The sequence below is a fragment of the Eleutherodactylus coqui genome, chromosome 4 (assembly GCF_035609145.1).
Source record: "Eleutherodactylus coqui strain aEleCoq1 chromosome 4, aEleCoq1.hap1, whole genome shotgun sequence".
Taxonomy (NCBI): domain Eukaryota; kingdom Metazoa; phylum Chordata; class Amphibia; order Anura; family Eleutherodactylidae; genus Eleutherodactylus; species Eleutherodactylus coqui.
This window is the reverse complement of record NC_089840.1, coordinates 33,122,455-33,147,405: the sequence shown is the minus strand read 5'-3', so window position 1 is coordinate 33,147,405 and position 24,951 is coordinate 33,122,455. Positions and strand designations below refer to the sequence as shown.

At 45.9% G+C, this 24,951-nt stretch overlaps 1 protein-coding gene across 2 annotated transcripts in view; it reads right to left on the bottom strand.

The window, feature by feature from the left end:
• The window catches only part of GLRA2 (glycine receptor alpha 2), a 168,312-nt gene that overhangs the window by 22,429 nt on the left and 120,932 nt on the right, over positions 1-24,951 (bottom strand). For both annotated transcript variants that reach the window (XM_066598537.1, XM_066598538.1), the window contains exon 8: positions 19,568-19,717. In XM_066598537.1, the coding sequence (XP_066454634.1) occupies positions 19,568-19,717 (150 nt within the window). The remainder of the gene's footprint in view (positions 1-19,567; positions 19,718-24,951) is intronic.

The following is a 24,951-nucleotide window of genomic DNA, read 5'->3' as shown; positions in this document are numbered from 1 at the left end:
AAAATGGAAAATGAAGTTCAAAATTGATAAATGTAAGGTTATGCACATGGGCTGGAGAAACAGATGTCACCAATATACACTAAATGGGGTACCACTAGGGAAAAGTGATATGGAAAAAGTGCTAGGGGTACTAGTGGACTGTGGATTTAACTGGAGCAATCAATGCCAGTCAGCTGCTGCAAAAGCAAATAAAGTCTTTAGGTGCATTAAAAGAGGCATAGGGGTGAGGGACGAGAACATTATTCTTCCACTATATAAGGCACTTGTCAGGCCTCACATGGAATACTGCGCACAGTTCTGGACACGGGTGCCAGGAAAGATGTTGCAGTGCTTGGGTTGGTTCAAAAAAGGGCAACTAAATTAATAAACGGAATTAGAGGACTGGAATACCCAGAGAGGCTATCAAAATTAGGATTATTTACCCTGGAAAAAGACGGCTAAGGGGTGACCAAATAACTATGTATAAATACATTAGGGGACAACACAGGGATCTCTCCCAGAATCTGTTTATACCCAGGACTGCGACAGTAACAAAAGGGCATCCTCTATGTCTAGAAGAAAGCAGGTTTCATCACCAACACAGAAGGGGGTTCTTTACTGTAAGAGCAGTAAGACTGTAGAACTCTCTGCCTGAGGATGTGGTGATGGCAAAAGCCATAGAGGAATTTAAGAGGGACTAAATGTCTTTCTAGAGCGGAAGGATATTACAGGATATAGACATTAGGTGAATCCGGGTCTTACAGTCAGGTAGGAACTATCAAACGTTGATCCAGGAATTATTCTGATTGCCATTATGTAGTCGGGAAGCTAATTGGCTTCTGCCTCATTGTTGTTTTTTTTTTTTGCCTTCTTCTGGATCAACAAGGGGGTTGAAACAGGCTGAACTAGATGGACATTGTCTTCATTCAGCCTAACTTACTATGTTACATTATTCTTTGACTGGCATAATTATATAAGCAAATCTGTAACTAGTGCTACTGTCTTGGCAGAAGCCTATGAAATTGATGGCAGAAAAAGACGAGACGGTCCATCTACTCTTTTCTTATGAAGAACACAAAGATAATCAGGACAGCGCCTCTAGGGAGGATATTAATATCACAATTTGATAAAAAGGAGGAGAATCAGAAAGACTCATCTGGCGTGCACAGTCCAGCCTGAAAGGGGTGGCCATCACACCTTGGGTCCAAGTAGGCAATACCACTTTTAATTGTATATATATATAGCCACCTTACCTCCTATGTTATATTTCATGTGTTTGAAAAAAGGAGCTCAGAAACGCGTTGCACTCTGTACCTCCTCTTTTTTACATTTCTTTTCTTTGTTTATATGTTTTCTTTTTGTATTTTGTAACATTCTATAATTTCTGAGTTATTAATAAATATGGACTTTTCCTCTGATACAGTTGGAATGGACCTACTTATTGCAAGCTGCTGATATTGTTCCTTTATGTCACTTTGGACCATTAAGGAAGGGGTCTTTTGGGTTAATCGTAGACCCCTTCTCAAGTAAGTGCATTGATGATTTTGCTAAACTACTTTTTATAACTTATGGTCTAGACCCCCGAGCGCTGAAGATGGTTTACTTATTTATTTGTTTTAGTCTTTTTTATATTGTTTCTCTCTTATATAGATCTATGCTTATCCCAGGCAGCTTTAATTCCTTTATTGTTGATTTTCCAACCACGTCTGCTGGAGGTTTATTCCAAGCATCTACTACTCTTTCAATAATATATTTCTTGACGCGACTTCTGATCTAATCTTAGATTGTGCCCCCTTATTCTAGTGTTTAGCTTCCTAGTAAAACTCTTCCTTCCTAAGCTTTGCAGTTGATCATGGAGCCCTCACAAAATACAAGTGCTGCCACTCCTGCTGTGTACACACTCTCCCATTGAAGTATATAAGTGATGGTCACAGCTCAACTCTGCCCCTCCTAGCACAGGTAACAGAGCATGCCCACAATATTCTCCCACCCAAGTTTATAGTCACAGTTCACCTTCGCCCCCCACCCACTAGCACAGGTCACAGAGCATACCCACAACACTCCCACATACATATGTAGTTGATGATCACAGCTCACCTCTTCCCATCCCTGGATATGTCACACAACATACCCATAACACTCCCCTATACAAGTCAATACGTCATGGTCACAGTTTACCTATTCTCCTCCTATTAGCACAGGTCACAGATCATGCCCACAACACTCTCACAGAAGTTTGTAGTTTATGGTCACAGCTCACCTCTTTCCATCCCTGGATATGTCACAAAGCCTGTCCATAACACTCTCATATAGAAGTCAATAAGTTATGGTCACAGTTTACTTCCTCCCTTCCTACTAGCACAGGTCACAGAGCATGCCTGTTGCGGCGGTTCTGGGATTGCTGCCTTGCTGATAGTCTGGTGCTGGTTTTGGAGATGTTCTACATCTTCAGGCTCAGTGGGTGTGGTGTTTGGTGTGACGTGCTTGGTAGCACCTGTGAATGATTGCTCGGGCTATTTAGCCTGGTTTGGGACTGAGCTGAACTGCAGTTGATTTCTCAGTCTCTCCCTGATTGGGCTAGCAGTCAGAAGCTTTCTACTGGACCATTCAGTTACTTGCTGCAGCTCAAACTAAGTACTGCATTTGTTTGCAGAGGGATTTAGGTTTTCTGGTTTTGTTTCCTTTCCCCACGTAGGGTCAACTTGGGGCCGAGGCCCACGGTCGGGGACGACCTTTTCAGGGCGATCGTCCTGCCTTCAGGCAGGGCCCTTCCCATTGTTTGATTGTATAGGGACAGTGTTTCCCATATTTTGGTTCCATTCTTGTTTTGTCTTTATTTATTTGCATTTTTGGTAGATATGCGAGTGACAGATCCAGCGTGTCCAGGTTGGATGTAACAACGCCCACAACATTCTCCCACAGACATTCATAATTTATGGTCACAGCTCACCCCTTCCCATCCCTGGATATGACACAAAGCATGCCCATAACACTCTCCTATAGAAGTCAATACGTTATGGTCACAGTTCACTTCCCCCTCCCTGCACAGGTCACAGCATGCCCACTACACTCTCCCATCTCCCGTCTAAGTCAATCAGATGTTTTTGGGCTCAGTTTTTGAATTCTATGCCACATATAAATTTTTTTTTTTGGTAATTTGTATTATTGCTCTTTCCTCTCTGTATTTGCGTATAACATTGAATTCTGTGTGTCTTTGTGGATGGATTGAAGATCTCGCAGGGTTGACTTTATTCACGGAATTAAATAAAGGACCTAATTCGCCAAATAGACGACACAGAAGGAAATTCTAATAACGTTCATTAATCCGTCCCGCGGATCCATATTCCTGTGATATTAATATTACAAGTTGGGGAACCTCACATAGGAAGAGTGTCAGGGGAAATCATCGCCTCTCTAATTAAGCCGCACTCTTCTGCTGTTGGACTTTAATACGTATTACAATCTGATACTTTAAATGTTTCCACAGCGGAGCAGAGGGGTTTATTGTTGATCCTGAAATTACTGAACATGTGCGCACTGCGAGATGATAATATATTTCTACTTCATGTTTTCAAACTGTTTGGATAATATTTGGCGACCGTGAGAGAAGCGATTATTAAAGCCGGTGCCAAGGATGGTAGCTCTCCAAATCTACATAATGATGAACAGGAAAACAATGAGCAAAATGAATCTGAGCCGAACGTCCAAGAAAACAGCATTTAGTGGGTGGAGGATTTATGTGCGGTGATAATGTGGAGCCGTTCTCACCACAGATGGCGCTGCGCTCCTTTAAGCTGGACACTGAAGGAGTGTCAGCCGAAAGATCCTTCAGCCGACAGTCACGATGGACGATTTCCCTGATTACATGAACATTTGGCCCAAGTCCATTCTATGGAAAGGGGGAGATGAGTGGTTGTCACACTGCACTGCCACTGCTTATCTCAGGGAGAAGAGAAAGACAATGCAACCTACACTATCCTGCCAAACGTAGTTGGACACCTGAGCAAGAATGAATAGTAGTATTTATTTCCATATGTTAATACTTAGTGGAGCTCCTTTGACCCTAATGACATTGGATACTCTCCATGGCATACTTTCTACTAACGTACGATACACTTCATCTGGAATTTCCCTCCATTCATCCTGCAAACGTCACGTGAGTTCTCTCAATGAAGATGGACACTCGCTGTTCATATTTCCTGACCTGACATTCCAGTTCATCCCAAAGATGTTCAGTAGGTTCAAGTTGGGACTCTGTGCAGCCAGCCTAATTGTGGAACATCCATATCCTCCAATGAACACGAAACAGAGTTGGATCTGTGACAAGACACATTGTCTTGTTGGAAGTATGGCCAACCATTCCCAGAGTATTGCCACAGTGTCGGCAGCACATTTGTCTGCAATGTCAGGGTACACCTCCGTGTTCATGGGTCTTGTCACTACAACCAACAGATGGAGACCATGCCACGTAACGCATCCCCAGACGACCATAACAGAACCTCCGCCATAATTAACTGTTGGCACAACACACTCAGACAGAAGATGTTCCCCAGGATCCTCCACACCCAGGAACATCCATCTGATGTGAAGACGGAGTAGCGTGTTTCATCACTGCATAGAATGTTCTTCCATAGCTCAACTGTCCAATGATAACGTTCCTTGCATCCCTGTAGATGGGCTGATGCATGTTCTTTGAGAGAACTCGCCAGACATTTGCAAGATGGATGGAGGGAAATACCAGCTAGTAGAAAGTATGCCACAGAGAGTATTCAATGTTAATTGGACCAAAAAGGCCCTACTAAATATTAATATATGTAAATAAATACTACTTGATCAAGAGTCCAATTACCTTTGGAAGGACGGTGTATGTAAACGTTTGAGCATGACTTTGGAGAGCCCTATGTCTATTCACCTACAGTATATAGTTTGTATATGAACCCTGGTGTTTGCTGCTCGCTCACATCACAGTCGTTTTGTTTCATACTGTAATGGTAGCTCCATATGAAATTCACGAACTCAGCACAAAGCCTTATGAATAAGTAACACGGAGACGTTTCACCTTTTGTTCAGTTTTTTTGAAATAAAGCCAAATTCCAAAAATATCTCTGAAACACCTCGGAAGGCCCCCATCCTATTGGCCACTTTTCCAGGATGGGGCAATATTTCCCCCTCGCCTGGTGCTTAATGAATATTGTATACTGTGTGTAAATATTACATGAGCAGTAATACGAGTAAATAAAGGCGGACGATCCATTCTGCGGTGAAGGTACGGCGTGATGACCATTAGAGCCTGTCTAGTGTGTCTACGTGGCTGTAGACCGCTCATCGTGCTCTTCGGCTTTAGTGTCTACCTAGTCGGTAATTGTCGGAGCTCCAACCTCTGAGGGCTCATAAAAAAAAAGAAGCTTAAAATGAATCATCACCTTTTACGACCGGCTTGTTTTTCGTTCGGACATTCTGCGCTGATTAACCGTTCGCTATTTATATTCAGCAATCAGCGCTCTATTATATTCTAACGCCGCGCTCCGATTCCCGGCGTGGACATTGTTATAGGCGGGGATATAAAATCTGGGATTTGCTGCACACTTTTATTACAGAGTTTGATATAATATAATCAGCATGCAGTCAGATCCTGAGATCCACCAGTAGGTGCTGCAAGCTGCCAGAGTTCCTGGCTCTGCAGAGGGTTTGGCACTTTGTATCAGATCTGGTGAAAACGTGTGTGAAGAAATGAACCAGCGCTGAATGCTGAATCTGTTTAGATTAAAGGGCTTGTAGCGGAATAGACTTTTATCACCTATCTAGAGGAAAAGATGATAAAGGTCTGATTGGTGGGGCTGTCACAATCTGGAGAACGAGGGTCCCCCCCCCATAGGAAAAGATGATAAAAGTCTGATTGGTGGGGGTCTCACGATCCAGAGAATGAGGGCCCCCCCATAGGAAAAGATGATAAAAGTCTGATTGGTGGGGGTCTCACAATCCGGACATAAGGGTCCCCCCCCCATAGGAAAAGATGATAAAAGTCTGATTGGTGGGGGTCTCACGATCCGGAGAACGAGGGTCCCCCGGGTTGGAAAAGATGATAAAAGTCTGATTGGTTGGGCTCTCACGATCCGGAGAACGAGGGTCCCCCCCTCCCAAAGAAAAAGATGATAAAAGTCTGATTGGTGGGGGTCTCACGATCCAGAGAACGAGGGCCCCCCTCATAGAAAAATATGATAAAAGTCTGACTGGTGGGGGTCTCACGATCCGCAGAATGAAGGTTCCGCCCCCCATTCCTCCTTACAGCTGCAGTTTTATGCGTTTGTGTGCGCAGTCGCCGGCGTTTTTACTGCAGTAAATACGCAGCCAAGCAAGCTGATGATGTCACAACGCTTTTTTTCCCGGTGGCGTCCCAATTTGCACATTTACTGCATAGTTTACCCACCTCATTCATTTCAATGGCTGATTTGTACTTGAAACATGCGTAAAGCGATGAATATAGGACGCGTTGCATGTGATTTTGCACGTAAAATACGTGGCACAAAAACTCTTCTGTAAAAGGCCCCGTTAAAATATACGGAGGTGTAGTGATGTGTATTTCGTGACGTACATGCGTAATATACAGCGAGTAACCACTTGTGAGAGAGCGACCCGGGGCTGTATAAATGTACTTCCATACGAAGCAGAAATTCCGCACCATAATTTTGCGAAGGGCTCCTGCAGACGGACGATTTTGTATGCGATTTTATGTGTGCAAATTCACTTGTGCAAACCGCAGACGGTAGAAGCCATTGATCTCAATAGGTTCCCTCCCATTCGGTGTTTTTGCAATAGATTTTCATTTGTGAACATATACGCGACATGCACCCAAGGCGCCACAGGAGTCCCCGGGGACTAATTTAGCTCCTCAGCCGGTTCAATCACGTGACGGGCCCAGCAGCGTGGAAAAGAACAGTAGAATGCGTGGACATGCGCAGGGAAGCATGTGATAGCGCTCCCTTCACAACGCAATCGCGTCACGCTACTGCGAGCATATATACGCCTACGCTCGTCTGCAGGAGCCCTAAGGCTAACATCTGCAGCACTTCCACGGCAAATCTGCATGTAAGACGTGGATTTCAGTGTGAGCCCTCTTAGGGCTCCTGCAGATGAGCGTAGGCGTATATTCGCTGCATATTCCTGATGTGAAGGCAACACTACCGTGTGCTTTTGCGCCTGTCCGCGCATTCTACTGTACTTTTCGTCTCTGCCGGGCCCGTTCACAGAGGCGCAGGGCACACGCCGCCTTGTGATTGAACCGGCTGAGCAGCTTAATTAGTCCCTGATGTTATCAATTATATCACACATTTCCGCGCACAATTTCGTGCGGCTGGGGTGTGCATTTACACCCCCCCCCCCCCATAGACTACTGTGGTGCCAAGGGCGCACAAACTTGTAAAAATATAGCAAAAAAACTGTGAATGTGAGGGAACCCATTAAAATCAATGGGCTCTATTGCCTGCGGTTTGCACAAGTGATTTTGCATGCGCGAAAACCTGCAGGAACCCGTAGGCTGGGTTCACACAGGGCGGATTTGCCGCAGAAATTCCATCTGGATTTTCACCGCAGCGAGCCCGCCTGCGGCCACTAATCCTGGCGTTAACCAGCCATGTGAACGAGATTTCTCAGAAATCTCGTCCATACAGGACGGCGAATCCGCTGCGGCGAAGCCGGCAGAAATCTTTTTTTTTTCCCCTGCTGCGGCCGCACTCTCCTCTATGGAAGCGCCGAGTGCAGCGGAAGAGCGTGCAGCCAGGCCACTTCAAAACCTGCAGCTAAATGCCGCGGGTTTTGAAGCAGCGGATTCCGGGAGGAAATCTTGCATTTTTTCACTACAGCCAAACCGCGAGATTTCCGCCCGGAATCCGCCCAGTGAGAATTCAGCCGTAGGTTGTCTTCACACACGGTATAAATGCTACAATGTATCTGTTGATAGAAGTGCTGTGGAATTTCTACAACATTTACATTACAAGCCACAAAGAGGGGATTTAAAAGACGAGAATGGGCGCAATATTGCTCGGTGGACGGAGCGTGGATACGCCTTAACAAGGGGAATCCTTTCCCCTTTGCCGGCTTTTCAGACGTATTCTCTACATGCGGGGAACATAGGGCAGTCCTATCCTTTCACGCCCGTGCAATTAGCGGCCAAGAATCCCAATAGCAGGGGCGTAACTATAGAGGGTGCAGGGGATGCGGTTGCACCCGAGCCCAGGAGCCTTAGGGGGCCTATAAGGCCTCTCTTCTCCATATAGGGAACCCAGTACTATGAATAAAGCATTATAGTTGGGGCTCCTGTTACAGGTTAGCATTGGGGCCCGGGAGCTTCAAGTTATGTCTCTGTGCAGCATGGTTTAGGTATGGGTACGGGTACAGATAGAGGAGGGGCCCAGCTCACCTTTTGCATCAGGGCCCCTGATCCTTTAGTTACGCCCCTGCCCAATAGTGAATGAAACCACTGAAATCCACTGATATAATCAGCGGTTTTGCTTTGACCACTTTGATTCTCACGACCGCATAAGGGGACAAAACCTTCAAATGGCGTAAAAACTTCTGCAATGCATCAAATTCAAAAACACTGCAGATCCTGAACCCTCAGCCTGTCTATTTGTGCAGCAGAATTCAACCTGGGATACAAGGGTTAAATCCGTCAGCAGATCTGATACTAAAAAAACGGCCAAAGCTACAAGACGTGGGTGCAGATTTGGCCACTGTGGATTTGGTTCATACTAGCTGCGGGTTTTCCATCGCCGAAAGCCCGCACTGAATATGCAACGTGTGAAGGTGGCCTTATTATGAAATGGGTCAATTTGACGTTTTTGCATCTTTTTAAGCTTAAAATCTGTTCAGGCTTCAAATACCAAAGCGCCAAGACCTGAAGGTAAGGAGCTCGGCACGCAGCTTCAGAGGACGCGTTTTATGTTATCAGATGGAACCGCAAGACTGTATTTCTCAAAACTGTGATTGAACCGTCCTGACAGGTCAAAAGTCAGAATATTCTCCTTCAGGAAAGGCTTTTCTCTCCAAGGCACGAGTCACATCTGAAGTAGATGTTAGTTATTCACTAAGCACCTGCTCGGCGCGTCTAATAAAAGACCACAGACAAGAGTGAAAAAACGAGTTCACGGAGGGGATTCCTCCTCTACACACAGCCCCCCGCTCTTAAAAGCTTCTTTCTACTACAGGATCATGGAGCACATCTGTCACAGCACTGATACAATTGCTCTAAAATGGCTTAAAGTGAATATAATCCCCCATCTCCTCATGTAGTTACTGTTTGTCTCTTTCTTTACCCTTACACTTGGGTTGTAGATTTGATTCAAAGTTCCGCATGCTGAGGAATCTGTACTCCGCAATCCATTCATGCGCCGTACCGACTCCACGCTTTCATTCCCAACAAGGACAGTCTATCCACAGATTGTCATAACAGATAAAGGCAGCAAGAATGGAAGAACAGCAAAATGATTAAACCAAAAAAAATGGCACAAAAACCATGCAAAAACAATAGCAAATAATAGCAATGACAAATAACACAATGCAACAAAAAAAATCATACATTTCATGTAGAAGGCAGCAAAATCATAGATGCAAGAATTATAATAATATGCAATAATAAGAAATCACTGAAACATGTCTGAAAGGAGAAAGCTGAAATCAGATGACTATATGAGATATCATCGGGGAATGGAACATCTGCTGCCCGAGTCTGTACAGCATCAGATTGTAATACAGTATGTCATTCATGTCGGACACCTTCCTCTAGCCCGGTGGATACAGAGTCAATGAGTGCACAGAAGCACTTCTGCCCTTTATATGAAGCCACAATTTAACTCTTGGACTTCATGCACATCGTGTACCGTATCATTGTTTGCGTTGGCTAGTGGTGTCTCCTGTATGCAATGCTTCAACAGAGAATACCTCCATATTACGGCATGCAATGGGATTGCAGGGACCCAGAAATGTCACAACATAATAATATTGACATGTCTAAAAGGGTGTGTATGCCTTTAAATGTGTTCAAAACCGATGTCTCGCCTTGAAGGTGGTGGCTTGATAGAGTACAGATCAGAGAGGGATAGAACAGCCCAGTGACTCAGCTCTTTAAAACTACAGCCAATCAGCATTATAGGGGTTCTGTCATTAGAAAAAAATCAATACTTGCCTATTCCTCCCCAGGCAGTCTCCTTACCGCATCTTCTCCTGGAACCTGCAGTTCCCCGGGTCACTTCACCTCCAGTCGGCCAGATACTCTTCTACCTCTAACATTATGTACATTCTCGGCAGTCTCCTTCATGCAGGTCAATGTACGCTATGTCATTAGCCCCTATACTAGGCCATTCCACAAGTGCACTGTTTTGTGGCAATAGTATATGACACTCGTGGGGACACAGCGCATATGTGCAGGTTCTGCATTCTCTGCTGGGTAATGAACACTACATCACTAGTAACATAGCGTACACTGACCTGCAGGAAGCAGACTGCCTGTGAATGTATGCTTCATAACAGAAAGAAGAGGATCTGGCCGTCTGGAGGTGATGTGACCCGGGGACTGTAGGAGCCAGGAAAATATCGGGGAGGAGAGGATGCTGTAATAAGGCTGCCTGGGCAGGAATAGGTGAGTATTTTTTTTTCTAATGACAAAACCCCTTTAAGCAAATAGAGGAGTAGAAGTTCTAAAACTTATTGTATCCTTCTAGAAAATTCTGAAAAATAAAGTATATTGTAAACTAGTAAGCTGGTTTAAGGAATAGGAGCTCACAGCCATTCTTGCATCTGCAGAAGTGGTGCATTGGGAAAGCTGCTGACTCCAGTGTCATGGTGAGAGACCCACATCAGCAGTATGGAGCAGAAAGTGTAGCAACTGCTTAGGAAACCATCCTTAGGACTGGACTCTGAAACTGGATTACAAATAGAGATGAGCGAGCGTACTTGCTAACTTAAACTACTCGAGTGAGTAGTGCCTTATCCGAGTACCTGCCCGCTCAGGTACCAGGGAGGAACGGGGGGGGGGGGGGGGGGGGAGATCTCACTCTCACTCTCTCCCCCCCCCCCCCCCCGCTCCTCCCTGCTCACCGCCGCAACTCACCGCTCTCCCCCACCGGCACCCAAATCTTTAGAGACGAGTGGGCAGGTACTCGCATAAGGCACTACTCGCTCGAGTAGTTTGCCTTAGCGAGTACGCTTGCTCATCTCTAATTACAAAGTTTTATGCCTTCATCAATTGGGTCTTGAACATTTGTGCTTCTGGATCAGGTAAAGGTGAGTTGCACTGTTATCCTCTTCCTTAGGCCGCCTGCAGACGGGCGGAAATCCCGCGGGATTTCCGCCACTGAAAGCCTGCATAGGAGTGCATTACAATACGCACTCCTATGCAGACGGCCGCGGTTCCGGTCTGCGCATGCGCCAGCTGCCCGGCAGCCAGCACATGAAAGAGCCGAGGCCGCCGGGCGCGGGTGAGTATGCGCTCCTGCCTGCAGGTGCTGGGGTCGGGTCCCGCGGCGAGAATTCTCGCCGCCGGATCCGACCCGCCCGTCTGCAGGCGGCCTTATTCTCTGGATTCTTCTTTTCAAGAGGGCATTGCACTACACCGTATCAGCATACCAGGGAGCAGAGACCTGACCTTTTCCCATCAATCACCCATATTTAATTGCAAGCAATCGGTTAGTCAGTGACATACCTAGTAATAGCTACCCTGAACATCACCCACATCCCAGTTGCAGCAGAACCTGCTCATGGGAGTAAGGCCCAATGTCCATGGGCGGATTTGATTTGTAGAACCCATGCGGGAGATCCGCAAATCAAGCCACCCATAGGGATGCATTAGCATCCACAAAACAGTTAAAAGCATGCGGATGTAATTTTTTCCTGGCATGCGGAACACACACGCGTCTGATCCGCAGCACAGCCGCAGCTGTCACTGTGGACGTGTCGTGGATCCGTGGGAAAGCAGGGGATTCCGTGCTGAAGAGAGAAGATCCGTCCAGCACCGAAGAGACGCACTGGATCTGGACAGGTAAGAAAAAGTCTTTTTCTGTCCATGTCTGCGGGCACAGCTGGAGTCCGCTGCAGGATTCAGCAGATGGAATCCGTGCGTTCCCGTGGACATGAGGCCTAATACAGGCATACAGTATGCACCATCATTTTCTGTGGGTGCCGTACTATAGGCAACACATCAATGAGGCTCTAGGATTTGCAATGAAGACAAAGTAAACCTCCCATCTGGACCGCAGACATTTGTTGGTTTAGATTATAAGAAGACAAGATTTTAAAAAAGCAAACTAGAAGAAATGGGCTGCAGATTCATCTCAGTGCTGCCAACTAGAGATGAGCGAGCACGCTCGGATAAAGCAGTTACTCGAGCGAGCATCGCTCTTCTCGAGTAACCGCTTACTGATCTGAGCGGCGGGTGTTAGCGGGGAGTAGAGAGAGAGAGATCTCTCTCACTCACCCCCCCCCCCCCCCCGCTCACACCCATTCCCCCGAGCCTGCTCGGACCAGTAAGCAGTTACTCGAGAAGAGCGATGCTCGCTCGAGTAACTGCTTTATCCGAGCAGGCTCGCTCATCTCTACTGCCAACCAAATCAGTGACAGGTTTGTATCACTCCAGCAATACTGCAAGCTACCATGTATGAAGAGTTAACCTGAAGGATATTTCATAGAAGGGAAGATTTGCAGAGCAGGGTCACTGTAATACGTGCGCTTCATAAATAGCTGATTAATTAAGAAAGTCATTAACTTTTGAACTTTGCATCACCGAGAGAAGACACAACCAGAAGTGAAATAAAACATCAGCTGGCAGCTATAAAGCAGTTTGATTGCAAAGGTCGCACTCCTTCCCTCTCCGTAGGGCTCAGGTCTTCCTTTTTCCTTATTGTCTTTTAACCCCTTAGTGACAAAGCCTGTTTGGGCTTTGGGTAAAGTTAAAGTCCCCTGGTTGAAGCACCGAGTCATGACTGACTCCTAAGGTAATATCACACTGGCAGACTGTTTTTGCGGGGTGGTTTGCCATTGCCTTCCACAGTCATCTTTTACCCCCAAGCAAGCTGGGTTCTCATTTTACCGACCTCGGAAGGATGAAAGGCTGAGTCAACCTTGAGCCGGCTACCTGAACCAAGCAGGGATTGAACCAGCAGCATTCAGGTTGTGAGTGAGAGCTTAAGATTGCATTTCTGCTGTTTTAACACTCCGCGTCACATGAGGCTGTTTGTGTCTTAATGACCAACTAATTTTTCAGACCTCCTTTACACGGGTGACAGTGATACAGCCGCTACAAAATTGGACTGATATCGCAGCTTTGTTCACGCACTTTTGTAGCGACAGTGATACGTTTTCTTGTGGAAAATTGTGCATCGCATTGCTGCTGCCTGTGATAAACGTGTGCACTTTATAAGGAGAAGGTTAAGCCCTACCCCAAAACTAAGCCCTAGGAAAACTTATCCACAAGGCTCGGTCTGGGTCCTCCTCCTGCTTTCTGGAGCTGTGCCAGGCATCCTGCAGTCCTCATTTGCCCACAGAAGATCACTTCCTGGTTGAGGGATTCATAAATTCCGCCTCTAGGAAGCGATGGTTCTCATTGGTTCATCTAGAACTGCTCAGCCAATCAATGCAGCGGTCGATGAATCAATGTGCTAGATTGATTGGCTGAGCATTGGCCCGAAGAACCAATCAACAGCCAGCGCGGTATGGAGGCGAGACATGAATTGGCTGAGTCGCAGCATTGATTGGCCAATTAATAAATCCCGCCTCCCAAATGCGCTGGCTGTTGATTGGTTCTTCGGCCATTGCTAAACTCCCTCCCCCTTCCCTTTTCTGACGGCTCTCCTAAGCTCCCATAGGAGTCTATGGCAATGGCATGCGTATTCCGGCAAAAAGATGGGACAAGACCTATCTTTACCGGCCATGCGTAAAAGCAGTCAGCCAGAATCGGCAGCGTATGTGATATCTTTTGCAGCCGTCCAATTTAACGTGCCGGAAAATCGCCCATCTGAATGAATGCATTGAAACCCAATGCTTCAGATGGTTGCGATTTTCGCATGATGTTTTATCGCGGCAAAATAGCCACAATAAAGCCCCCATGTGAATAAGGCCCGTGTGTGTTAACCCTTTCCAATCCACTGTTTGACGTCTTCCAACATTCTGATTGAAGCCTGTACAGCTCCGATGTCGAAATGTTTTCTTACTGTATATTACTGGCCGCTCTGGTGTCAGGGGCCTCTCCGGCATGTCACATACTGCAGTACTGGCTCTAGCCAGCAGATGGCACCATTGTAAAATGGCAAAAAGAGAACGCCCCCTAGGAAACCTTTAATCTAAATTTGGTTTGCAAATTGTTAAAACACCTAATAGTTGCTCCACACTAATCAGCCATGCTGCTACATCAACCATTTCTCTCCTGCAGTGGATACTCCTGGTCAAACAAAGCTCAAAAACAAATTAGGGTAAATTACGCATCCGTTTATTTGTAGGAACAACGACTTCTTATTGAAAGTGATTTTAACCCTTTACAATCCAATTTGTATCCTGGTTTTCCTAGGGGGCTTAGTTGTTTTCTGCCGTTATACAACAGCGCTATATGCTGGCTAAAGCCAGTACTGCATGAGGTGACACGTTGGATAGGCTCCAATAGCAGAGAGGCTGGCATTTACAGTAAGAGAACCCTGATGGACGTCTTCCAACATCGGAGCGGTACAGCCTTAAGTCATAATGTCTTCAGAGGTCAGACAGTTTATTGAAAAGGGTTAAAAGTGACCCTGCCCTATACAGGAAAACCATTATTTGCCCATCAGTCTGTAAATGTACTGTATATCAGGGGTCTCCAACCTGTGGTCCTACAACTTCCCGAATGCCCTGACATACCCTCGCTGTACATCCGATGGAGTATGCTGTTTCTGTACGTCTTCATATGATATAGTAGGCCAGCGGAGGTGCAGTGTGGCCCCATAGACTTCTATTAGTGCCTCATTGGTGTGCCTGATCGTTAAACTACACGTTTTATAAATATTCACAGTCTGCACCATTTCTATCCCTACTTGGTTTAGTTTCCAAGTGTTGACTTGATGCTACTTGGCGATCTCCATAGCAACGTCTCCCGTTCCGATGCCGCTGCTCATGTAGAGGGAGATCATTGTTTCATCTGTGTGCACACATTCATCTAGTTAATCACTGCCTTTTGTACCGCCGCTCACAACTCCGGCGCTGGCGAGCACCATTGTTTGCGTGACCCCTGACTGAGGAGGATAGAAGCCTTCATGCAATTAACACAATGTAGAATTATGAGACAATATGATGACAATTATTCCAAAAATATCAGATTCATCTGCTGAAATTTAAAAAAAAAGTGCAAAATAAACTATCTGCTGCAGCATCGGCGCCATCAGGAATGATAGTCCTCCTAAGGCTGCTTCATAGCACACAGGCGTACTTAATACTCGGAGCGAGCACTGGGCTTCCAAGATGATGCAGAAGATTTCTGCCTCCAGGACTACACATCCCATTTCTATATTATATTTATATACTGTGTGTATATATTATATATACTGTGAATTTTACTAGTATTAATGTTGTTACTACTGCTATTATTACTTTTATTGTTGCTATTATTAGTACTACTACTATTTTTTTTATTATTACTACCATTAGTACCACTATTATTACTACTGCTACTACTAGTATTATGATTACTATTAATTGTTGTGGCACTCCGATCGCAATTAGGAAATGTATCCAGGGTGACATCATGATATCAGGCCCAGCCGATGTGATTGCGCCTTTGTTATTTTGCTGCCCGTTTGGTGAGGCAGCGGACTCCGGTCAGCATGTGCTTATTCACTTCTACCTTATACTATGGTGTATACATTGCTCCTTCCATCTGCATTGAACATCTTCCCTATCCTCCATCCAGGGACAGATTAGGACTCCTAGGTTCCTGACGTGTGGTTGCGCTCATCAGGGCGATCACCCTGCTTCAGGCCGAGTCTGCCACATATCAGTTGGTTAGGATTAGCATTTCTATCCCTGTATTTCTGTTGCTGTTACTTGCCCCATTTTGTGTACCCTGCGTCTTGGTGTTCTAATACATGTCTATATTTGTCCATTGCGGACACTGATTAAGTCTTCATCTGACATGTTGGCGATGTCCATAGGGGGCGCCATATTACTACTACTACTATTATTATTACTGCTATCTGATGATAAAGAGTGTAGGAGTGCGTTACACAGGATAGCCTGCAGAGGGCTACAGACAGGCGTCCTGGAACCTGAGAAAGGGTTAACTCCTATAGGTGTGGCAGGAAGCTACATAAAAGTCTGTTCCTGTCACACTCAAAAGGAGAAGTTATAGCTCAGAGGACCTGAAGGGCTGCTAGCCTGAGGGGAACCGTCACGCCAGTCTGACAGAGGAGGACGCCCTCCAGATGCCCTGGGTGGGGTTAGTGACGGGGACCCTGTGGGTTGTAATAAACCCTGGACATTGGTATGCTGTGTATGCTGTACACAATCGAGTCTGACAGGGACGACCACCCTCGACTTTCACACCCAGGTGGAGTACGGTTAAAATGAACTGTGATATGCTGTGCTGCTGTGAATACAGGCTGGCAGGCACCAGATTTATAAAGAAATCCAAGTCTCCTGGAGCAATTTATGCACATGTTGTGTCCATTCCAGTCTGAGAGAGTCCGAGGATCCGAAGGCAATTGACCCTGCATGCCACAAGGGGTATTACAAGCAAATACTATTGATGACCTATTTTCAGGACAGGTCATCAATACTTGTTAGGTTGGGATCTGCCACTCAAGATTCTAATCCACCAACTGATCAGGCACGCTGTCAGTGCCACTATACCCAGGCTGCGGAGTAGTGGCTGGTACTGGTAATTACAGGTGTAGCTCTCTTTGATTTTAATGGGAGCTGTTCCTGCAATAATGAGTGCAGGCGTCTACACAAGGGCCGGATCTAACTGCTTCCACTCCGTACCCTGTGGGGTGTGCCACTGATAGCGGGCACTGGATCTGCTGATCGACCGGGATCCCAAGTGACAGACCCTATCCTGTGAACAGGTTGGGGATAGTATTTTCCCTGAAAATCCCTTTAAATACTCTTGCATATAGAAAAGACAAAAGTATTATAGAAGTGATACCTTTATTAACTAACCAGAAAAAATTATATGCACAGGCTTTCAGAGCTCAGAGACAAAGTATTTAAAAGTTCCATTAAGATATTGTACATGGGGTGAATCATCACTGAGGTAAGCCAGAGCAGTAATAGCTAGGATGGTGCATGGATAGAGGGTTAGTAGGTGATGATGTAGGATGTGTCAGCACTGATTATGCTGGAAAGTGTTCATGGAATGAGTCATAAAACCAGGTATTAAATTCACTCCTTGGGCCGGACTTTCCTCTCCTTCTTATGTTCTTGAGTTGATCTTGAGTATTAAGACCTTTACATTTTTCCCACTGTGTTCTGGTCCACAACTATGACTCCTCATGGGTGTATCCAGCTTCTTTGTTACTGTATGTCCCTGCAGGTTCATCCGGTACTGTAGCCTTTCCCCGGTATAGATTCCATCAGGGCACCTTGTACGACCAGGGGCGTAACTATAGAGGATGCAGGGGATGCGGTTGCACCCGGGCCCAGGAGCCTTAGGGGGCCCATGAGGCTTCTCTTCTCCATATAGGTAACCCAGTACTATGAATAAAGCATTACAGTTGGGGGCCCTGTTACAGGTTTTGCATTGGGGCCCAGGAGCTTCAAATTACGCCACTGTGTACGACATATCCTGTACACCACACTGGAGGGTATACAGGAGAATGATCAGCAATGCTATAGTCCTGTTGTGTGTTGGGTGGAAGGTATCTTCGGTGGGTGAAGATCTCTGGTGGTCATGAGGGAAAACATCGGAGGAGGAGATTTCTTAGGTTTGGTGGCTCTTTGTATGAGAGGAGAGGTAACTCCGGAATATTTCCTTCAGTCTGTTGTCCCTGTGGAGTCAGCGATGTTTCACCCCATGTACAATATCTTGGTTTTATGTTCTCTCAGAGCTTCATGTATCACCTGCCCAGCGGAGGGACCTCGGTGCTCTGAGAGGTTGTGGACATCATTTTTCTGGTCAGTCAATAAAGGTATCACTCTATAAGCCTTACGTCTTTTCTATACAAGAGAATTTAACATTACATAGGACTTTCCGATTAACACGGTATCACATGTTATTAAAGGGGTTCTCCACGAAAATACTATTGGTGATCTATTCTCAGGATAGGTCATCAGTAGTTGATTGGCTGAGACCTGACGCTCGAGACCCCAGCTGATCGGGTGCCCGCTGACATTGCCAGTATACAGTGGGGTTGGAGTGGAAGCTGCTGCTCCGCCTCCTGTGTAGTGGCCGGTGCTTGTAATTGCAGCCACTGTGCTCATTGAAATCAATGGGAACTGTGCCTGCAGTTACAACAACCTGCCACTACACAGGGGACGGAGCAGCGTCTCCTTCTCCGACCCCATTGTATACTGGTGCTGTCAAGGGGCATCCGATCAGCTGGGGTCCCAAACGGCAGGTCTCAGCCAATGAATAATTGATGATCTATCCTGAGAACAGGTCACCAATAGAATTTTCATAGAAAAACCCTTTAATATTTGCTATTACTATTATCACTACTATTACTACTACTATTCGTACTATTATCACTGCTACTAATATTATTACTATTACTACTGCTTTTATTGTTATTACTCTTACTAATATTCGCACAGCGGGTAAATTCTGTTGTGGATGCCACGCGGATTTTGACTACCGTGTTTCCCAGAAAATAAGACAGTGTCTTATATTAATTTGTGTTCAAAAAGGTTTAACTTTTTTACATGTATAGCTGCCTGGACACTATTTAAATTGACTTTTTTTAATTAATTGTTAGCAGGGCTTAATTTTGGAGTAGGGCTTATATTTCAAGCATCCTCAAAAAGCCTGAAAAAATCATTTTGCATCCTCAAAAATTCTGGAAAATCATGCTATGTCTTATTTTCAGGGTATGTCTTATTTTCAGGGAAACGGTACAATAGGGCACCTACATTCATTGCCATATGATTTACATAGACATGTCCAGATCTACAGGACATTCAGGGGCAGATTATAGGGGTAGTCAAATGTTGGGCTAATGCACACGACACCATATGGATCCATGCTGTGCAGTAATGGCACTCATAGACTGATAAAGCCCATTGAGTACCCTCCTCGCTCCTGATTTGATACGGAGGTACATCGTTTTTTTTATCTCACGGATTTATATGCATTATGGCGGTATTCTCGTTTTGGAGCATTACTTCTATGGGGATTATACGAAGCACCGTGCAGTGGCAGCGACCCCATAATACAGAATTGTAGGGATTCTGCGGGGTCCATGCACTAAGCAATGTCTGTCAGCTGCACATCCAAACCCGTCGCCATCCAGCTAAGTCGGGTCATATCTGCTCTGCCGGGGAGAAGAGAACATCAAATGCCGGTAATAGCGGGGGGACATGAGGACAGCGATGAGATAATACAGAATGCGCATACAGGATCCAGTATGAGATGAGTTTCCCCTACCTTGCTTTGTCTTTTCTGTCTCCTGCGAAGTCTCAGGAACTCCTTGTGTTGCCTTGATACAAAATTCACAGCTGCATATTCTAGTAAAGCGGCAAACACAAACAGCAGGCAGACCGCCATCCAGATGTCGATGGCCTTCACGTACGATACCTGTCAAGGAAAAAGCAGAACGCTAAAGCTCGTGTAACCGGAGGATAAAACTGCTTTATTTGGAAAATATATAAATTTAAATTTTGGGATTCCGCTGTATTTCCGGGGCCCACTAAGGTGGGACTGGCGAATATCCACAGCGCAAATTGACCGGCGCTGCAGATTTTAAACCATCGGCGTGTCAAGTTGTGCTGTGGATTTTGACTGCACATGTCACCTTTTGGGTGGAATCTGTGGCAAAACTGGACCAAAATCAGCATCGGTATCTTCATAAAAAATGATATCCATTTTTTTTTAAAGGGCCACTCCAGCAAAAACACATTTTTCTCATCCTTCACCTGATTGCCCATCACACTCTGGATGTATTGCAGTCACTTCCATGCAGTGCAGCCCCCTGTCTAATATTTATCAAAGCACAATATTGTGAGTGAGATTTTTTTTTACTTTGTTTCACATTTATCTCATTAAGCATCAGTTAACCCTTTCCAATCCACTGTCTGATGTCTGAAGACATTCTGATTGAAGGCTGTACAGCTCCGATGTCGGAAGACGTCCGGCAGGGTATTCTTACTGTATATTACTGGTTGCTCAGTTGTTGGGGGGGGGGGGGGGGGGGCCTCTCTAGCAGTACTCTCATACCACAGTACTGGCTCTAGCCAGCAGATGGTGCTTTTGTATAATGGCAGAAAGAGAAATCCCCCTGAATTTGGAAATCCTGAATCCAAAATTGGATTGCAAAGGGTTAAGGCTATACCATTTTTGCCTGCAGGTTAGTACAGTTTAATTACCATTACCTTCTATATTCTTATAAATAAGTTACAGACCATAAATATACAGTCACGAGGATGAGCTATGATCTCCTCTATTATAATTGTGTGACAGGAACTGTGTGATCATCATGAGTAACTTTGATAGGAGTATCTGTGTCCCCCTGTAACCAATTTCAGTGATAGATCCATGCAACAGCATCACACAAACTGAGAATCTTACTAAAAAAATTAGTCCATAACCCCAAATAGATCAGAATTGGGATCACATGACCATCTGAGGAAAGAGAGGCCAGGAGATGGAAATAACTAGCCAAAGTAACACTAGCTCATTTATATATACTGGGGGTGGGGAGGGGAAGGCCCAGCTACATAATGAATAAATTTAAAAAAAAATCACTGGAGTGGCCCTTTAAATTTGCAGAATTTCCATATCTCTTGCGAATCTTCACTGTTTGTTTTGGTGTTAGGGGGTGAACTTAATGGTGAAACGTAGCATGCCGCAAAATCTGCGAGTTACATGGCTTACAATAAATCCAGACAGGTAAATATGACGTGTATTAATGATTGTTTGTCCCCAAACTGGCGATCCTCTGCTATCTCATCCATATGGCAAAGCCATGTATAGGAGGCCATACGGAGGCAGACTGAGTCCCCGGCACTGGCTCCCTGCCACTTGCCATCAGGTGCCGTACGTCGGAGAGCTTCTCCTCTGTACCCAGAGGAGAAAGGTCAACGCCGCTACAAGATATCCACATAGCGGAGGACAGATAAGGGATGAGTACTGCCTGGGGTGCCCAGCAAAAAGTTCAATACGGAATAGAAGGAAATGCGTCCCTCAGCGGGGTGAGAAGAAGGGCACGTTTAATGCCAACAAGCCAGCGACCTGGCAGGTGAAGACAGGTGCAGATGGAGGCAGCAGCCGCTTAGCATGGAGCTTCTTCTGGCCTCCCAGCGTGTTACCGCTACCTGCAGCTGTTCTCGCCTGCCATGTAGATGATGTGTTGGCATTACACACAGTGAGCGCCGCAACTCCTTCGAGGGAATAATACCTCCAAAATACGGCAGGCAATGAGCAACCGCAATGTTTTCTGACAGAAGCTCCACTATGTCTCTATATGTAATCTGATGTTATAGGCAGGTACAGTAAGGCTGTGTGCAGCTCCATGGGACTAGTCACAATACAGCCGTCGGCCATATTACAAGTCACATATACAGTACTTTACTCCCCCCCACCATACACAAACGCTCTTGCAGGAAAGTGGGTGTTTAGTTAGAAAATCAGAAACAAAGTAACACAGTTGTGCTCTGAAGACGGAAATGAAGCCGAAACTTGGAGTCCCATATGGCTTTATACTAGTATTTATTAGGAAATTATAGCACCAGTGTTTCTGGTGAGGCCACACAGCTCTGCTACATGCATGTCACACAAACACAGCTCTGCTACATGCACGTCGCAAATACACACCGCTCTGCTACATGTGCATCACATACAGCTCTGGTACACACATCGTTCATCCCATACAACAGGGATCACAACCAGCACAGTAGACTCCTACACACACTGATTACCCCCCTGGTCATGTGACCCCGGATTCCTCCCACACAGACGACTGATCACATGACGCTGACATCATCACAGGTGCTGTAAGCAGATGGCTGCTGTCCGGCTATGCAGGTGAAGGATCTGTGATGATGTCACCAGCATGTGATCAGGGGCAGAGGTCAGAGCCCCAATGACTGATTCCATGATGGTGGCATCTTCCCATGTAACTCACACAGCCGCTTACTCACAGACAAGTTGTTGTTAGCATTCCATAGCAACTGAGACTGCAGAGGTTTGTAGGGGATGTAGTCCACCTGTAATCTGCACAGGGATGAAGAACATGTGATGACCGTCATGTGATCAAGGGCGGAGCATGTAACTCACTCACGCACACAGAGCCCAGGTGACTGATCACATCACGATGACATTATCACAGGTTCTGTAAGCACATGGCTGCTGTCAGGCTCTGCATGTTTTATGTTTTAGGACCTTTGATGATGTCACCGTGATGTGATCAGGGGCGTAGCATGTAACTCACTCACTCACTGACAGGTGGTCGTTAGTATTTTGATTAGGGAGCAGCAGAGATTTCGTGTGAATACTGTACAATAAAGATGGCGGCATGTCCTATCTTTTCACGTTTCTTGGAGTACATCACCCATTGTTTTCAATGGGACAGTAAAAACCATCACATGGCATGCGATATGCATGCAAACGCAATGCGAGGTTTCCCATTGAAAACAATGGGAAATACTTGCCGATCTTCTGATGCAACTATAAGCTGCATTACTGAAGTGATGGGAGGCGTTTTTGACAGGAAAAGGCCTCTCATTGGACGTATTTTCACGTGTATTTCGTGCTCACACAAAAAAAAATAGGACCTTCTGCATTTTCCTGCATATTTATGCACCAAGGATCTCCACAGAAGTCTATGGGAGGCATGCAAATCACATGCAATATGCAACGGGATGCACAATACACCGCATAAACCTGTCTGGAACTGAACACACTGGGACCTCATTAGGCTTTTAAAATCAGGGCAGGGATGTCCCGTTCCCCCCCCCCCCCCCCCGTCCATGTGAACACACCGTGCCGGCACAGATATGAACAGTAAAGTACACAGGCATGCGCCCGAACAAGCCTCATTCACTACGCAAATATGTTGCGCTGAGGCGAGTGTATTTGTGCATAGGTTCGTCTGAAGCCACCCTTATTAATCTGGATGCGGCATGCAGAATCCGCTCCATTAGTCCAGCTGCCATCTTATCCTCCGTATAGTCCGGGAGTCATACATGCAGCTCCTTCTAATGAATCTGTGCAGCCGGGAGTTCCACAGAGCCACTGAGGCTTCCAGCTTTACAACTGAGAGCCCAAGGTCATTGGTCTCTGCATCTCTCACTATTGTAGAGACACAGAGTTGTCACTACTACTATGTGCTAATTGTGTAATACCCCAGAGTTGGGGTCCCCCGGCATCATTAATTACCAACTAATGTAATCTATAAATGTGTGAAATTATGTGTTTATGACTTGAAATGTGTTAATTAGATGTGTCTATGCTACCTAGCACTGTATGACTGTGCAAAATACACCCCAACCTCCTCTAACACCTGTCAGTCACCCCTAGCTAGCACTGAGTTTGGATAGTTAGTGTTTGGTTCGTGTGGGCTAACAAGCACCGGGCCCACACGAACGTGCCCAAGACAGGAGGGGGCCACAAGGTGAACTACCACAGACATACACCTCTCCCTATCGTCTACTAAACGTTAGTGACACAGACCCACCTGAGCAGGGACATCGCCCCTATAAAGGGCGGCCAATGATCTTCGGATCTGGGCCCTTGCTGCTCCTAGGAACCACGCACCCAGGATAGGACACATAAACATGCCACCACGACAGGGACAACTGGACAGAGTAAGCTGACACACAGAGCCGGAATCACACCGTACAGCAGCCAAAATGCAAACGCTAGTAGCAGGTGATAAGCTATAAATGCCAGGTATTAGTTGATATTTTGATCAAAATATGGAAGCTAGTGGGCCACGTCACAGCTCCTGGCTATACCGCTAGTCCCTACACTAACCAGGAGTCCAGCGACACCAACCTTTCTTGCAGCCACCACACATAGAACAGGACAGTTCACTTCTTATGTCTAGCCACCTGCTCCGACATACAGAACTTGACACTGTTCACACCATATACACAGAACAGGGCTATCCACACCTAATGTCTGGCCTCCTGCCAAATACTGGAACCAGTCACACAGCAAGCTGCACAGGACAGACAAGAAACAAGTCACACAGCAAGCTGCAACACAGAAGTAACATGATTGCTCACCCTGGACACCAAACCGACACTGACAGGAGCTGGGTTTATATGTGAGCAAAGACCCAGGGAATTGGCTTGCTGGAGATCACCGCAACCCAGCCAGCTCCATCATCCCACATCTGTGAAGTTGCGCTCCTGGAACCCAGTACTACAACAGATCCCAGCAGCACAACCTGACAGTTAGGTTTCCCCTAACTCAGGATTGGTGGACAGGATAGGTATAAAAGATAGAGAGTGGGTGGGGTTAGTGAGTCTAGTCCAGAGGAATCTGAGATAGAGACTGGGGAGGACCCAGGAGGCCATCTTTACTACTAGCCAGTTTGTGCTGGAGTATCAGTGGGAGAGAGGAATAGAAGCAAGCAGTATTAAGCAAGCATGGCACCGATTAACCCTTTACAGTTCAAGTCAGTTAACAGGATCAATAGTGAATGATGTATATGGAGTCTGTGATTTGAACAGTATCATGGAAGTGGTGTAAATGCTGCTTGGGACAAAGAACTTTCTCAATAAATTTGGAATTTTTTAAATAAAACATCTGCTTCCTGAAGTGCTTCCCACCACCTACAGCAACTGCACTGAAGTACCACATGACAT